At 34.9% G+C, this 17,297-nt stretch overlaps 1 protein-coding gene across 1 annotated transcript; it reads right to left on the bottom strand.

Moving 5' to 3' along the window:
- Positions 1 to 3,707: 3,707 nt before the first annotated feature.
- Positions 3,708 to 5,217, bottom strand: LOC306866951 (pleckstrin homology-like domain family A member 2). The gene is made up of 2 exons (XM_079412405.1): positions 4,644 to 5,217; positions 3,708 to 4,270 (listed from the first exon to the last, which is right to left on the bottom strand). The coding sequence occupies exon 1, from the start codon at positions 5,192 to 5,194 to the stop codon at positions 4,670 to 4,672; it is 525 nt and encodes a 174-aa protein (XP_079268531.1). The 5' UTR covers positions 5,195 to 5,217; the 3' UTR covers positions 3,708 to 4,270; positions 4,644 to 4,669.
- Positions 5,218 to 17,297: the final 12,080 nt, after the last annotated feature.

Genomic DNA, 17,297 nt, shown 5'->3' with positions numbered 1-17,297 from the left:
ATAATCCCAATAAAATTCTTGATTAAAAAAATTATACTTTGAAAAATTATCCAAATTGGTATTGTTTATTAAATACACAAAAACATTGCAATAGTACCTCGTGCCTAAATATCTTTTAATAACCAAATGCTTCATAAAAAATATCTTAATTTCCTTGAAAGTTGATCTCACAGTAAGGAACCTGTCAAGTCTTTGTCAACCGATTTTAATTACCAGGCGGCATCTGAATGTGGCTTTAAATGTTTCAGATGCCTGAAGCCAAACATTCGGGTTATTTATGCACAGACTTGAACGCCCACAAAGAACTGAAGCGCTGCTAAAAAAAAAAACGGACAGGGCGCATTACAACTAAAAGGACACAATACCTCTATACACACAAACATTTCACTTCTATAATAGACGACTGACTCCTTTTGCGAGCGCATTTGAATGCCACTCTAGAGGTCACATTCTTTCACCGGGTCTCTGATTGGCTGTTTATAACTCATACGGTCACAGGTAAAGAATGAGAGGTATGACTCAAGTGAGGGCTCACCTGACTGCGAGGGCAAATCCCCTCCCAAAATACTTTTACCATATACACCTGAAAGAACAAAAACTGATCAAATATGGTAAATATTGACAGTAGCATACAAGTGGGCTCCTAAATGAAAAGCTGTATTTATTTTAATATAGCTGAAGAATGAATCGAGTCATGCTGTGATGACAGTTGTAAAGATAACAGAATAATAATGCCATCATTTTGTAAAAAAATAAAGGGACACACAAACAAGATTGTGCACTTAAAACATTAATACGTTCTAGTGACCGTCTCTGATTAATTTCATAGGGAAAATATTGGTTTGGTCCAAACTAAAGGTAGGTAAGGTTTTCTCAAGAATCCGCGATTCATTATATGATTGAGCACAATGACTTTGGACTGCAGTAACGATTCAGAAGGGTATGTTCATTTTAAGATCAAACAAGTGACTGATGGGTGCACTTATCTTTTAGATATGGGACGGAAGATACATTTCCGCTGTAAACCCAACCCCAAGTTTACAACACTCTCCGGTTCCACCTGCATGACTGCAAAGTTTGATGTTCAAAAGTGTTTGTTTGAGACACGGATCATTGTGTCTCTGTATAATGCCAATAGTGACAATAATTATTTGTATAATGTCATATCATATATATATATATGTGTGTGTGTGTGTATATATATATATATATAAATATAAACTAAATTAAATAAATGTAAAAAAAGTACAAGAAAATGTATGTGTTACAGAGCTGATGAGACGAGAGGGGAGCAGATCCATTTGCAAGGCTTCTATTCAGGGACGTGGTCACAAAACAAGCAAGGTTCATGCAATGGCAAACAGGTACAACACAGGCAAGACAAAGAGTAATCCTAGGGCAAGCGTGGGTCTACGATCGGCGAACAATATCCAACAGGGCAAGGCAAAGAGATAATCCAGGTACACGGGCAATAGTCCAAGCGAGATGCAAACAGAGTCCGAACGGCAAGGCAAAGGATTCATCGAGGAAACACGGGCAAGAATCAAAACACGAGAAAACACACAAGACAAGGCAAGGCAAGGCAAGGCAAGGCTAAGTGGGTCGCTATCGCTAGGAGAGTAATATACGCTATACAATACTCGGCGATCTGACTAAGGGAGTCCATGGTTTAAGTAAAGCCTATGATGGGAATCAGCTGTGTGATCAGTGCAATCAGCTGTGTGTGTGTCGTCAGTGCAATGGATGATGGTAATTGTAGTCCGGGGGTGACGTGCAACAGTTAGTGTAGTGCAAGAGTCAATGTGGTAAGCGAGGGATCTCTGGTGGTGAGTATATTATATGTGGATATTAAAATATAAATATGTACATAATATATAAATAATATAAATTATCTTCATATTTTAATTAAAAAATTAATTTGAAAAATTCTACAAAATTCACTTCATTAAATACTTCATAAAATAAATATGTGTTCCAAGCTTCCTAAAGATACTAAATAATAGAAAAATAACAGAAAAAATGTGTCCACTTTTTATTAAATAAACTAAATAAAATGCATACTAAATAAGTAAAACGACATGTAATTTGTGCCCTGAATATTTTTAAATTAAATAATCCCAATAAAATTATTGTTAATAATAATAATATGAAAAATTGTCCAAATTAGTATATTTTTTATTAAATACACAAAAACACACAAAAATTGTGCCCTAAATATATTTTAATAAATACACAACTAAATACTTCATAAAAATCTTACTTTTCCTAAATATGAAAAATTAAAAGAAAATGTCTAATTTTATTTTAATGTCTCATTTTAATTCAAATTTGTCCCATAAATAGTAAAAGCAATAAAGTACTCAAGTCCAAGCTGTATTTTGAATGTAATTGTAGTTTTATGCTGTTTAGATGTGATTATATTCATAATATGAGCTTTGTGCACCGTTTTGCTTAATTAAGCCATAAAAAAATATATAGGCCTAGTTTAGAAGTGATCTATCCGCTGTATCTGTATTCATCCTCTTTTTTTCAAAAATGAGTCATAACAATAAAACTCAATAAAATGATAGAGGACCTTAAATAGCGATGACATATGCTGGGTTTATGGTCCCGGGTTATAAACGTCTCCATCCAGATATCCGCACACATCCAGACCTCCAGGCCCCAAGAGAGAATACAAAGTGAACCTGAGCCTGGAGTCTGTCAGGAGCCCAGAGCTGAGGGGGCAAATTAGCCAGACATATTTCTTGACTGGACGCTGCTCCTTAGATCAGCGTGTCCCTTTGATCCGTATAGTAGCTGGATACGACTTCAAAGCCGAGCCTCCATAATCTGTAAAGCTGCGTAACTCCACCAAGACCTCTGGCTTTCTCACTTACTCCACTGACACTTCAACAATACAACATATACTGCTAGATCTGCATAACCAAAGACAGTATTTTCAGTTATTATGACCCTTCAATGCATTATATCAAATAAGAAACATCATTTAGATATAGAAAATTAGGAGTTTTAATGCTGTTGGAGCAAATGACACATGATGAGCGGTTTCCTGTAATGACATGACTTATTGGATCTCAGCTTGATAAAACGGCGGCGTTTATTGTAGTTTGGGTGGATCACACATTTTATAATCTTATCTATGCCTACACCTGTTCATAAGGGCAAGTGTGAAGATTACAGCCACAATAAAGCATCAAAAGGACCCGAAGGACCATCGTCCAGCATACTTTTTAAGGATTTTTGGTGGAAATGTTAGTGTGTAATAAACGTTGTCAGTGGGTGGGGCTCACAACACTAGGCTATACAACAGGTCCATTAAGTTATTTATCTGACGCACAATGACGCCACATTTCTGAATGAACAAGTCACTTCCACTACAAGGGACTTTCCACTCCCTTAAAAAAACGGCTGATTGTCTTTCAGAAATAACTGAGGGTGTTGCAACAAAACCGCAAAATATCATGATAAAGGCAAGTAAATCTTCTAGAAACGGAAACGCTGAAATGCTATAATATTTTTTTGGTTTTTAGATATAACTATTGCATAAGGACTACAAGACTATAGTGCAGTCACATTCTGACATTAAATTATTTGTAAAAAAAATATATATATTATAAATTATGATTATTAATAAAAAAAAATTTATAAAAATAATAAAAAATTAATAAAAATTGTCACTTCCACCACAAGAGACTTCTCATTTTCTCAAGAAATGGTTGTGTTTCAGAAACAGCTGAGGATGTTCTGACAAAAGCATTATAACACTTTTGTAAAAAGTACATAGGTAAAATATATAAATGCTAAAATTACATTTAATTGCGATGGTGTAACCAACTGTTTAAGGAATGTGCACAAACGAATTATCACATGAACATATTACAAATGAATTAAATTAAAAACTGTTATTTAATAAACTGGTTGCTCATAAATGAAGTCCAAATACAAACTCAGTTTTATGCAAATTTATTTAAATAAATACATACATCATGAAATAACTTAACACAACTTTGGTATTTGCAGCATTCCTTTGTAAAAAATAAATAGATGCATTTACATGTGCATATCCGCAGCCTTATGGAGGCACTTCAGAACGTTCAAGGATTCAGTCTTGAGGGTTTTTGAGGGTTTTGCTTGTTGAAATCATTGCAGGTTTATTCCAAAGACCTTCAGCTCAACGACAGTCCAGACTCTGAGCACATGGGCTCCTTTCAGACATGCCGACATGCTTCGCTTTGGTCCAAGCTTCAAGATTCAGGTCGTTGTATTTCTAAACGAATCAAAAAAAGGAGAATTTAGTAATTCAGGTTTTCCTCTGTAAAACTACTCATCTGGAACTAGCATCTATTGGATTGCTATCTTGAATATAGGACTAAACCATACCAATTATGTCAAACAAGTACTTCTTTGTTCAATAAATATCCATTTCAATGGTACACTCTTAAAAACAAAGGTTCTAACAGGGGGTTTCACCAGTTTTGGTTCCCCAAAGAACCTTTCAATGAGTTCAGAACATTTGAATAATCTAAAGAACGTTTTGTTGAATGAAAACGTTCCACTGATGGTAAAGGTTCTTTGTGGAACCATTGATGCCAATAAAGAACCTTGATATTTAAGAGTGTATGCAGTTGATTTATTCTCACCATGTTCGGCGTGGATTGGAAACATCTCAAGGTGCTCTAGCCTGGCATCTCTCCTGCTGTCCCAAAGAAGTGTTCTCCGATTCCTGTCGCGTTTTAAAGTCCTGAATGGCTTTTCTGTTCTGAAAATCAATCAGAGCCATTGTAATGACGGCATTCCAGCAGTTCTCCTCGCCTGAGCACCTGAAGTCAATCTCCTTATTGTCTGTGGTCACGATAGTGAAGTACACGAACTTCCCAGTGCGCTCCACACAGTCCACCTTCTTAATGGACTGCAACTTGAGCTCTTTGCTCTTGTTCTTCTTCTGGTTGTCCGTGTAGATGTTTAGGCTGTCCGTGGTGAGGACGCAGGTCTTCCTCTTCCAGAACTGGAGGAGGTTGTCGCTCCTCTTCTCCAGCTCGCCTTCCTTCAGGATGTGGGAGATCTCGGAGCCCGTCATGGTCGCGGCGCTTTTGGTAATGCTCGGGTTATGAGCGAGGAGACAGGAGTACGAATGTCCCAGAGCTGCGTATAATCTCCGCTGAAGCCGCCGACCGACGCTGTTCTTCTTCATGCGTGCGTAAAATCCAGGCAGACGAGAGTGAGCTTCGGCGCAGACCGGCTCCGGATTTAAAGACCGCATGCGCCCGTCCCTCGTGACGTCATGGCAGCTGTTGCGCGTGGGCGACCGAGACCCGGAGAATACTTTATAGCTCTAACATGTTCTAACTTAGATTCTCATGCGATTGAAGTGATTTATGTAGAATCTGAATCGATCACAAAAACTTCATTATTCTAGAATAATATAATACAGCATAATATAATAGCATATGGTCATGCATTTGCGTATTTTCAAACATAATAAATAATATATATTTTTTAATTATTTATTATTTAGTAATAAAATTATACATATATTTAAATATAGAATACTTAAATTTTATTTAATTTTATTAAAAAGCAAGCGTCTAGCAAACACAGGAACTTCAGTCCTGTTTAAAATGCATCCCAGGATGCAGCTAATGAAGTTTGTCCAGTCTGTGCAGAGAATATAAACAAAAAAGCTCAAATATAGCAATATACGTTTTTGTTTTGTTTTTTACACAAGAACTACAACACTAGTGTACAACCATGACATGAAAATACAGATACAAATATTATCAATTACTTCTGAATTAATTATTTTAAATAAAATAAATATCATATAAATAATAAATACATTTACAAAGTAACTTAGTATAAAAGGGATTTTACACTCCTTCAAGAAATATCTGGTTTTATTTCAGAAATTACAAAACCACAAAATATCATTATAACACTTTTGTAAACATTTAAATGGTGAAATGCGATTTTAATTTTAAATTATAACCAGCTTTTTAAGGAAAGTGCACAAGCAAACTGTGATATAAAGAACATGTTTTTTGCTACATTTTTGTTATTTGTAAATAGTAAAGAGTAATTAGTCATTTTTCCTGATTTAAAAAAAAAAAAAAAAGCAGATATACTATAAAATAGACATCATCAAATTAAATATGTAAAGATTTGTATATAATAAATGTGACGGACAAAAACAAGAAAACAGATTTTCTATAATACAAATATTCATATCAAAATTGGCCATGGCTTTTGTTAGCGAAAATGACCTAAGAAGTGTTACTTACAGATAGATAGATAGATAGATAGATAGATAGATAGATAGATAGATAGATAGATAGATAGATAGATAGATAGATAGATAGATAGATAGATAGATAGATAGATAGATAGATAGATATCCCCCGTTCTGTCTCTCATAGTTGAAGTATACCTATGATGAAAATTACAGGCCTCTCTCATCTTTTTAAGTGGGAGAACTTGCACAATCGGTGGCTGACTAAATACTTTTTTGCCCAACTGTAGATAGATATAGATAGATAGTATCATGACCTGATTTCAGTAATGACTCACTTTCTCAAAGTCAGAATATTTCAGTTTTGCTTTTATTCACGTCTCATGTACAGTATGTGGGTGTAAAGTCAGTATTGCTTCATATCAGGATGGTTATAACGATGTATAATATGAGCTTACAAGTGTATGGAGAGGATTTATGGGTGTGATACATTATAAGCTTTTACAACTATTCCTCAAACACAGACTTGAGTAACTTAGTAATGAAGCAATATGACTGTGTATATGTTATATGAAGTCATTTCCTTCGCATACATTTGGTCTTTGAAAGCAGCAGTTCCACAATCCAGACCGGTGTAATGAACTGAGAGTATCATAAATGCTATCAAACATCCTTTGATGAACCATCTTACCCTTTCCTTTCATTTCATTTCCACTCCTCGTCAGTGGGCTGTATTATGGTTACAGCCGGGTGTGTGTGTGTGTGTGTGTGTGTGTAGCGTAATGAAGAGACGAGGCATGTCTGCCGGATGACTCACATCAGTCCCGTTGATTCCTGAGGGAGGAGTCCCGCCAAACAAGACATGCTGGGATTTTGCCACCTCATTCTAGGTCTGGCCAGCGGTCACTTCTGATCCTATCTCAGCCATATCCTAGTATGATCAATCATAACTCATTTAGCATCAGAGGAAAGCGTATTCTTTAGAGGGAGAACTTGTGGCTGTGTTTCTTTTGGTTTGTTGTCTAACCTCACATTCCCATAAAGGTGTTTTGTCTCTATAGCCCAATATGGGTGCCGGTGGGCGTATTTTGATTCCAGGCAGTGACCTCATTATCTGTGGGAAGTTTTATGAAGGTTGTGGGACATCGGTGGGATGAGGGTTGGGATCTGAGAAAGGAAGTTTAGACTGGTTTGGGAGAAATAAGTTTCAGCAAGTTGGATTTTTTGGGTAATTTCCAAACAAATGTGCGAGGGACTTTTGTTTTGTGGCCTTGTAGAATTATTTGGACTTTATACAGAATCTGGTTGAACTAATCAAGTCTGTTCAAGCCCAGTTCATGGCTGCCCTGTTTATGAATAACTACAATGGTGTGATTCATACTGTAATCAGTCTCCACCTTCACTTCACAAAAGCGTCTTAAGTTTAATAGATCAAGCCAATGTTGCATAACTGTGTCACTGCATGTAGTGTGAAAAAAGAATCTATTTTAGTACAGAATATGAAATGTTAGAAATTAGTTATAAAATTAATTTCCTTTTATTAACATTGAGTATTTCATGGAAATAGAGTTTGATTAAAAAAAAAAATATGGAAAAAAATATTGTTTTTGTAATATGGAAAAACGTCATGTTATATATGTAAAATAATGTACATGAATTTTGTTGTTTGATTACCTATATGTAGACATTTCTCTCACGTTGACTGAAACTGATTGAATCGAAAACTGAACTCAATACGGAGGACAGTCCCGGGAGAGAAGTCTGATCATGTGGGAACGATGCACACCATAAAATTAAGTTTGAGTTTTTTTCAGTGTAAGTATATAAAATATTTTACATATAGCCTATTTAAATATAAAATATATAAAATTATAAATATTTAAATTATTTAATATATGCAATATTTAAAATGATAAATATATAATTAAATATTTATATATTTATATATACAAACATATTACAATATTTTCTATCAGATAAATAATCATCACATTTTTTAGGTCCAGCACAGCAATAACACCACTAGACTATACTATTCAAACTGTTTCCGCTGATTGAAATAAAGATACAAGTTCCTTGTTTTATTTTTATTTTTTTCAAATATTTCTATTTAGCTTTATTTTTAGTATTAGTGTATATATATATATATATATATATATATACAGTCATGGCCAAAATATTGGCACCCTTAGTAAATATGAACAAAGGCGGCTGTGAAAATTAATCTGCATTGTTAATCCTTTTGATCTTTTATTTTTAAAAATCACAAAAAATATAACCTTTCATTGGATGATAAGAATTTAAAATGTGGGGAAATATCGTTATGAAATAAATGTTTTTCTCAAATACACGGTGGACACAATTATTGGCGCCCCTAGAAATTCTTATGAGTAAAATATCTCTGAAGTATATTTCCATTCATATTCACAATTTTGAGCACTCCAGGGTGATTATGAACATGAAATTATCCAGCCATGGCTTCCTGTTTCACAGAAATATAAATAGGAGGGAAAACAAAGCCCAAATTCCCTTAATCATCCATCACAATGAGAAAAAACAAAGAATATATTTCTGATGTGAAGCAAAAGATAATTGAGCTTCACAAATTAGTGAAGTGGCTTTAAGAAAAGAGCTAGAGCAGTGAGAATTCCCATTTCCACCATCAGGGCAATAATTAAGAATTTCCAATCAACAGAAAATGTTACAAAACTGCCTGGAAGAGGACGTGTGTCTATATCAGGGATGGGCAACTTCGGTCCTGGAGGGCCGGTGTCCAGCAGAGTTTAGCTCCAACCCTAATCAAACAGACATGCCGGTAGCTTTCTAGTGATCTTAAAGACATTGATTAGCTTCTTCAGGTGTGTTTGATTAGGGTTGGAGCTAAACTCTGCAGGATCAAAAGGATTAACAATGCAAATACATTTTCAAAGCCTTCTTTCTTCATATTTACCAAGGGTGCCAATATTTTTGGCCATGACTGTATATATATATATATATATATATAGATAGAGAGAGAGAGAGAGAGAGAGAGAGAGAGAGAGAGTTCTAGTATCTTGCTATGCAACTGACTAAAATGAATAAGTTGAATGGAAGTAAAATAAGTAAAGAAAAATTATTAAAAATGACAAATTACAACTGTATTATTTATTATTTTATTATTTATATACTATATAACAGTATATAAATAATAAAAAGCAATTACAAGCTAATTTAAAGCAAAATAAAAAAAATATATAAAATCCAAAACCAGAATTATTAAAAATTATTGCATTTACTACATGAGCAAAACATCACTTCAAGAAAATGCCAATTAAATATTTTGGCAAAGGTGATGATTGAAAAAAAAAAAAAAAAGTTTTTACTGATATTTTCCGAAAGTTTAGCAGAAGTTGCAAAAGTTATAAAAAAAAATAAAAATTTAAATAAAAAGCAATGGTATGAAAATGAACTGTGGTTTATATCAGAATGTCATGATATTTATCATGATATTACCATTTGATTCATCACTGTACTACAGTGTCATTGCCATACATTTTTGTAAGAGAACCTATTTGACATCTCCTTTGGAAACGATCTTGCCAAGGTGAATAGGTTGAACCCAATTCTGAGATGCATTATTTCTGATGAAAGCAGGCTGCAGTAAAAGAAAGGCCTGAGCACCACAGTGGCACAACAACACTGCAGCTGTTACCTGACGCTTCTCAAGCAGGATTCCTCGCCTGTCAAAGCCCTATCTCTGTCAAGAGCTCTCCTCTCCAATTGTTTGGGACAACTATTTTTGGCATCTTGATCTCCAAGCTTGATCTCTCACAAAAAGCTTCAGCTCTTTCCTCACACTCATAAACGTATGCAGCCCTCTTGGGCAGAACATACAGCATTGAGTCCCATAGATATTTGAAGCATTGTTCAGATAAGCCAGGTCTGACGAAGCCAGAGCAAGTGCAACCGTATCGTGGGAAAAAGAACAAATGGCACAAACGTCCAAGAGAGGCATGAGAAACTATTGTGAAACAATGCACAGGGATGAGAAGTGCTGACACATACGAGTCAAGAAGCCAAGTGCCATAACAAAGCCTGACAGCTCTTAATATAAACCTAATTCCATACAGGACTCCATAAACAAGTCACTGGGTGACCAAAAAAATCCAGAAAAATGCCTGAATAAATGATAATGGCATTTTTGACAAAGCTATACATTGTTAAGGAGTATTTCATTGCTTGGACCTACTGAACGAATAAGCCCTTTATTGAACATAATAGCTAAATTGTGAATGAATTCGAATAAATGAGGCATCTCGTCGTGGATTTAACGAGAGTGGACGTGTTGTTTGTTTAGCTCAGAGGTGTAAAAAGTACTCAAAAATTTTACTCAAGTGAAAGTACAAGTATCTGGGCAAAAACATACTTGAGTAAAAGTAAAAAAGTACTACTTTAAATTGTACTCAAGTATTAAAAAAGTAGAAGTGCTTGACAGAAGTTTGGTTAAAGGGAGAAAACGACGGCAGCCACAGTACAACGATGTGACGCTCACCACACACCAGCCTTATATATATATTATTTTTATTTATCAGATGAACACAATCTAAATCATCTAAACTAAATCATCTATCTTCTTATAAGACAAGTATTGGACATCCAAAAATGACACTTCAAAAACTACACAAAGTGAATATGACAGTAACTCATACAACCCCTGTTAATGAATCAATATTTTAAACTTGACCATCGTGTTCACTTTGTGTGGTTTCTGAAGTGGTCCTGTCCCCTTGCATTACACGGACTAAAAATCTTTAATTGTGTTCATCTGAAGAAAGAAAGTCATAAACATCTGGGACGACATGAGAATCTTAATTTGTGGGTGAACTATCACTTTTAATAAAAATGTGATGCAGAGGTTGGAAACATATTCCAGACAGAATGCAAAAATGGGTTGAATTAATATGGAGAGTCATAGAACTAAAGCATACAACATTAATGTTTTGAAAGGCCACTTTTTTGTGTTTTCTACGTCACTGTCTAAAAGGATAATTCATCTTTTAACTGTTTATTTGGGGCATTTTTATTTGGGCTTTTTCTCAGAAAATATTGCTACATAATTATTAGTGACTAATTATATGAATTAATGAGCAAATCATGTAATTATTAAGAATAAAACAATATTCATTGAGAGTCCAAATTCCTACTCAATGTGTCATATAATGGCATTATTAAAACAACTTATCCACTACCTGGTAAGAACATCACAACATGAATTACAATTAAGTAAACATACAATGTTCATTTAAACACTTTTTTGGAGATTTGTAACATTTAATAAAAAAATAATAATAATTCCCACAAAAATATTCATTATATTTAACTGTTCTTCACTGATTTTATTTGCACTCAATCTTGTGCATTCAGCCAATATATTGCACAGCTAATGGCTCTATCAAAACAGAAAGAATAATGAATAAACTGTTTTGGGGGAAAACACAACTTTGCTACCTCAACATGCTTCCCAGATTTGATGGTGAACTTCTGAACCCAGATATTTACCTGATGAAAGTCCTAACTGAAGTAGAACTGTGTGCTTGATGCGTGAAAACAATGATCATTGGTTCTCACGTCAAGCATGCACGTTTGAACTGCCGTTTACCATATTTAACGTGCATAAGATAAAATAAAAATCTAATGTACTTTTTAAGTTGAAATAAAATTGTAAGGAGTAAAAAGTACTGTTTTTTCTTCAGAAATGTAACCAAGTAAAAGTACAAGTAGTCAGTTTAAACTGTACTTGAATAAAGTAAAAAATCCCCCAAAATAATACTTAAGTACAGTAATCAAGTAAAATTACTCAAGTATTTTACACCTCTGGTTTAGCTCAGCATGCGAGTCAGTCTCACTATTCAAATTATGTAAGAACATTTAGTAAAATGTTTAATGATATATTTTTTGGTTGATGAACTCATTCTGAGTGGTATATCTGCTTTGTAAGGAAAACATTTATGACGTTAAACACTAGTATTGACATTTTTTAGACTTGTTAAGGTTGTGAATGACACATTGCGAACGAATCAGTTGAGTCACTCTAAAAGACTCACTTGTCACCACAAATCTTTTTGGCGAATGGTTCAGTGATTCAGTGACTCACTTGTCGCCACCTACTGGTCAACTATGATTTAACCTGCACTGGATGAATCTGTGAACAAATCTTTTTGATGAATGGCTTAGTGATTCAATGACTCATTCAACAAAGACTCACTTGTCACCACCAGACCTGAGTAAGTTACTCAAAAAAGTAATCCACTACAAATTACTAATTATTTCTTTAAAATTGTAATTTGATTACATTACAGATTACTGCATTTAAAAAGTAATCAGATTACTCATTACTTTTCTTTCAAGTTACTTTCAAGTTTACGTTACTTTTCAAGTTTTCAAACCTAAAAGATACACTACAAAGTGAAACTCATAGTTCTTTAATTAATTTAATATTGACTGAAAATCTACATAAGTATTAAAACATTAAAACAAATTCCTGATAACAGTGAAAAGAATAAAACATGTTTCATAATTTTTTTATCGTACAGATAAGAGTAATACATGAAAACTGTAATATATTTGAAACGGTAAAGGTCTACTTTTATTTGTATAGTCGCAATATCAACAAAACATTGTGTTTTTGTAAAATAAAGAAAACAAACAGGGTGTGCTTTCTGCATTCTCAGTCTCCGCGAATATATTTCTGAAACGTGTCACTAAAATGAATGAAAACTCAGCGAATACTTGACACACAGACATGAGAATTATATCTAAAGAAAGCTTGAAGTGTCTAATTTTAAATGTCAGAACAAATATTCTCTGATAAAATAATCTGTATGAAACCAACACGAGGTACAGTCTTTCCCATCTGAGCTTACGCCCACACACATCACGCTCTATACGATAATCATCCACGTGAAACCAGGCTTGAGACAATGTAGTCCCTCCGGTCTTCTATCTCCAAGACGAGGCGGAAGTGCAGGGGTGATCGTGTAGTAAATAGTGTTATATAAATAAAATTGCCATTGCCATCTGCATTTTAGCTCACATTCTCCTGTGATTTATTAAAGGGCATACTGATGCACAAAACAAGATTTTTACTTCATATTTTTAACACTGCATTTGTAACTTAAGTAACATATTTTTAATGACATTGTAACTGTAATCAAATTACATAAATGTAAAATGTAACATTACATTACTGCGTAATCAGGAAAAGTTACTGTATAACATGTTATACCCAACTCTGGTCGCCACCTACTGGCCAGTTACAATTAACCTGCACTGAATAAATCCCTGAACAAATGGATTCACAAGATGTAAGTTACTGTAAAACCTGTAAAATCCCAATAAAATGTATGCTGAGAAGTTGACAAAATGGAGAAAGTGAATGCTTTGTGAAGAAAATGTTTATGATGTTGAACACTAGTATGTTTTTAATAAGGAATAATACGTGTTTAGGTTGTGAACGAGTTCAGTTGACTCGCTCAAAAAGACTCACTTGTCGCCACCTACTGGCCAGTTATAATTTAACCTGCATAAAGGTTAAACTTAGAGGGGGCGCTGCACTGTGGCGACCTGTAGAAGCAGTAACGTCGAAGTAGCAACACTGTTGTTTGTTGTTTGTATGTATGAGTTTGCATGAGTATAAGTTCCTGAAGTGTCTATTAAGTTCTTCACTTCGTTGCCCTTATTGAACCGTCATGATGATATATCACACGATTGTGAACTACTTGATTATTTAGCTACTCTTTGGATACCTCGTGAGAGGACAGCGTGGGAATGGAGAGCGGCTTCGTTATAGTCGTGACTTTCTTATGGAGTGTTGGGTCTCTGATTACACTGTGTTGGATCAATCCCATGACTGGCCTTCGGAGATCTTAAGGACTGATCTTTCTCGCACCCACACAGAGATGAACACCAGTAAGAAGGTGAGGAAAAGGGGAAAGAGGGGGGACTGCGTCAGAGACTGCGAAAACAGCAACTACATCGCATTCCACTCCCTTCAATAATTCTAGCTAATGCCCAGTCTCTCCGGAATAAACTGGACGATTTACAAGCAAACGTTCGGTTTCTCTCAGATTACAGGAATGCTTGTGTTATTTCCCTGACGGAGACCTGGCTTAAAGAACATGACCTAGACTCTGATTTGGAAATAGAGGGCTTTGGTGTCCCGTTGAGATTGGACAGGGATGCTGCTGTGACTGGGAAAACCCTGGGTGGAGGTGTATGCATCTACGTTAACCAGCGTTGGTGCAAGTCCGCGATTTTGCGGGAATCTGTATGCAGTCCTGATATTGAACTGTTGTCGATATCACTTCGCCCTTTTTACTTGCCGAGGGAGTTTCCACAAATATTCATTACTGTTGTATATATTCACCCAAAGGCTAATGTGAAAAATGCATCCGACATTTTATGTAAAACGGTGCATCGGTGGCAAAATATTTCTCCTGACGCACCCGATATTGTGATGGGAGACTTTAATCACTGTAAAATGGAGAAATCACTGAGCCATTTTGATCAATATGTGGATTGTCCTACCAGATGTGGGAAATATTTGGATCTCTGTTATGGGTCTATTAAAGGGGCTTATAAGTCATTTTTGAGGGCTCCTTTGGGCCTGTCTGACCATCATGTAGTTTATCTGGCCCCTGCTTATAAACCTGTCCTGAAAAGGGAAAAAACAGAGAAAAGACTAGTTCCTGTGTGGTCGGAAGACTCAATTCAAGAGCTGAGGGGATGCTTTGAATGTACCGATTGGGAACTCTTTAAATCTGTATGTACTGATTTAGATGATCTCACAGAGACTGTGACTAATTATATAGTATTCTGTAAAGATCTGGTTATTAAAAATAAACTTTGTTTAGTATTTCCGAATAACAAACCATGGATTACTAGACAAGTTAAAAATGCGGTTAATCTGAGAAACATTTATTATAAACAAGGTGATAGCATTCGGTACAGAGAGGCCCATAAACTGGTGAGAAATGAGGTGAGATTAGCCAAATTGCAGTATAAGGATAAGGTTGAAACCATGTTTATAAGTGGGGAATCTCATTTAGCTTGGGATGGAGTGAAGTCGATAATTGGAACTAAACAGAAGACAAAAAGTATTACTCTAGGTGGGAAATCTGATCATGAATTAGCAGATGATTTTAATTTATTTTATACACGTTTTGATATTCATGATTTTACATCCGAATTGTTGAAGTATGGTGGGAATATTGTGACTTTGGACACCGCTGTTAAATTTCAAATTAGTGAAGCTGATGTACGTAGCTGCTTTGGTCAGGTTAAAGTAAGGAAAAGTCCAGGTCCTGATCATATTAGTGGAAGATTGTTGAGGAATTGTGCAGAGCAGCTTTCAGGGATTTGTACATTTATTTTTAATAAATCAATGCAACTTTCTAAAGTCCCTCGTTCTTGGAAAGACTCCATAGTAGTGCCAATTGCAAAAAAAACTAATCCTATTTCTCTTAACGATTATAGGCCTGTTGCACTCACTTCCCTGGTTATGAAATCTTTTGAAAAAATAGTTAGGAAGGGGATTTTAGCCTTAACACAGTCAGCACTTGATCCTATGCAGTTTGCGTACAGATCAGGTAGAGGAGTGGAAGATGCCACTTGTACGTTATTAAATATGATTCTAAAACATTTGGAAGGTAAAAATAATTATGTACGTTTGCTTTTTATTGATTTTTCTTCCGCTTTTAATTGTGTTCAACCCCATATTCTGGCGAAGAAACTTGTTGAAAATTTTAATTTAGACTTAAATATTGTGCGTTGGTTGGTAGATTTTTTAACTAGTAGATCCCAAAGAGTACGTGTTAATGGGGTGTTCTCTAATGCATTGTTGTCTTCTACTGGTACCCCACAGGGTTGTGTTCTGTCCCCTCTCTTGTTTTCTTTATATACTGATGACTGTCGGAGTGTTTTTGAGGGGAGACACATTATTAAATTTGCAGATGATTCTGTAATTGTGTCTCTCCTTACTGGGTCAGATGGGAGTTATGGTCCAGTGGTAGACCATTTTATTCAATGGTGTGATGCTTCATTTCTAAACATTAATGCTTCTAAAACAAAAGAGATGTACATTGACTTCCGTAAGAAGAATATTGTACCTGTGTTGCCTGCTGTCATTAAGGGGCATCAGGTAGAACTGGTCAAGGAGTATAAATACTTAGGCACTGTGTTTGATGATAAACTAAAATTTGAGGCAAACACTGATATGATTAGAGGGAAAGCTCTTCAACGTATGTATTTTTTGAGGAAACTTCGAACTTTTTATGTGGATGTCTCTTTTATGAAGATGTTTTATACTTGTTTTATTGAATCTATTGTAAGTTTTTCTGTGATTTGTTGGTATGGAAATTTGAATGTAAAGAGTAGGGGAAAGTTGAACAGTATAGTTAAAATATGCAGTAAGATAGTGGGAACTGAGTTAAGGACTATCGCACAAATTTATGAATATAAGGTGACTAAGAAGGGCCAGTTAGTCTTGTCTGATATCACCCATCCATTGTGTGATGAATTTCAATTGCTTCCTTCTGGTCGGAGACTTAAACTCCCTTTGTGTAAATCAAATAGATATAAGAATTCTTTTGTACCGGCAGCAATAGCGTTCTTAAATAATTTATTATAATTATTATTTTTTTTATTTTTTTTTTTTCTTGTTGGATATTGTGTGTTGTGTGGGTGTTGCATGTTCACTGATGTTTACTGCTGTCTACATAAAGAATTGCCTTTTTAAGGACAATAAAGTTAACCTACCTACCTAAAGAGTCACTGAATGAATAATGTTTTTAGTGAATGGATTCAGAATTTGCTGGATTTAATAAAAAATCTCCACAAATATAACAAATAGCATAGCCTATATTAGCAATTATTGTCAATATTGTAGCAATGTCTGAAGCATAGCTCTAAATCAAAATTGAAATCTTGTAGATTTCAGATGCTAAAGATAAAGGTGCATTAACTGGTTATTAAAGTGTTAACATACCTAACCTGCTTAAAGACTCATGCATGAATCAGATAAAGTCTGCTA

Source organism: Barbus barbus (assembly GCF_936440315.1).
Source record: "Barbus barbus genome assembly, chromosome: 48".
NCBI lineage: Eukaryota > Metazoa > Chordata > Actinopteri > Cypriniformes > Cyprinidae > Barbus > Barbus barbus.
The sequence above is the reverse complement of the archived record's forward strand: the minus strand, read 5'-3'. Positions and strand labels throughout refer to the sequence as shown.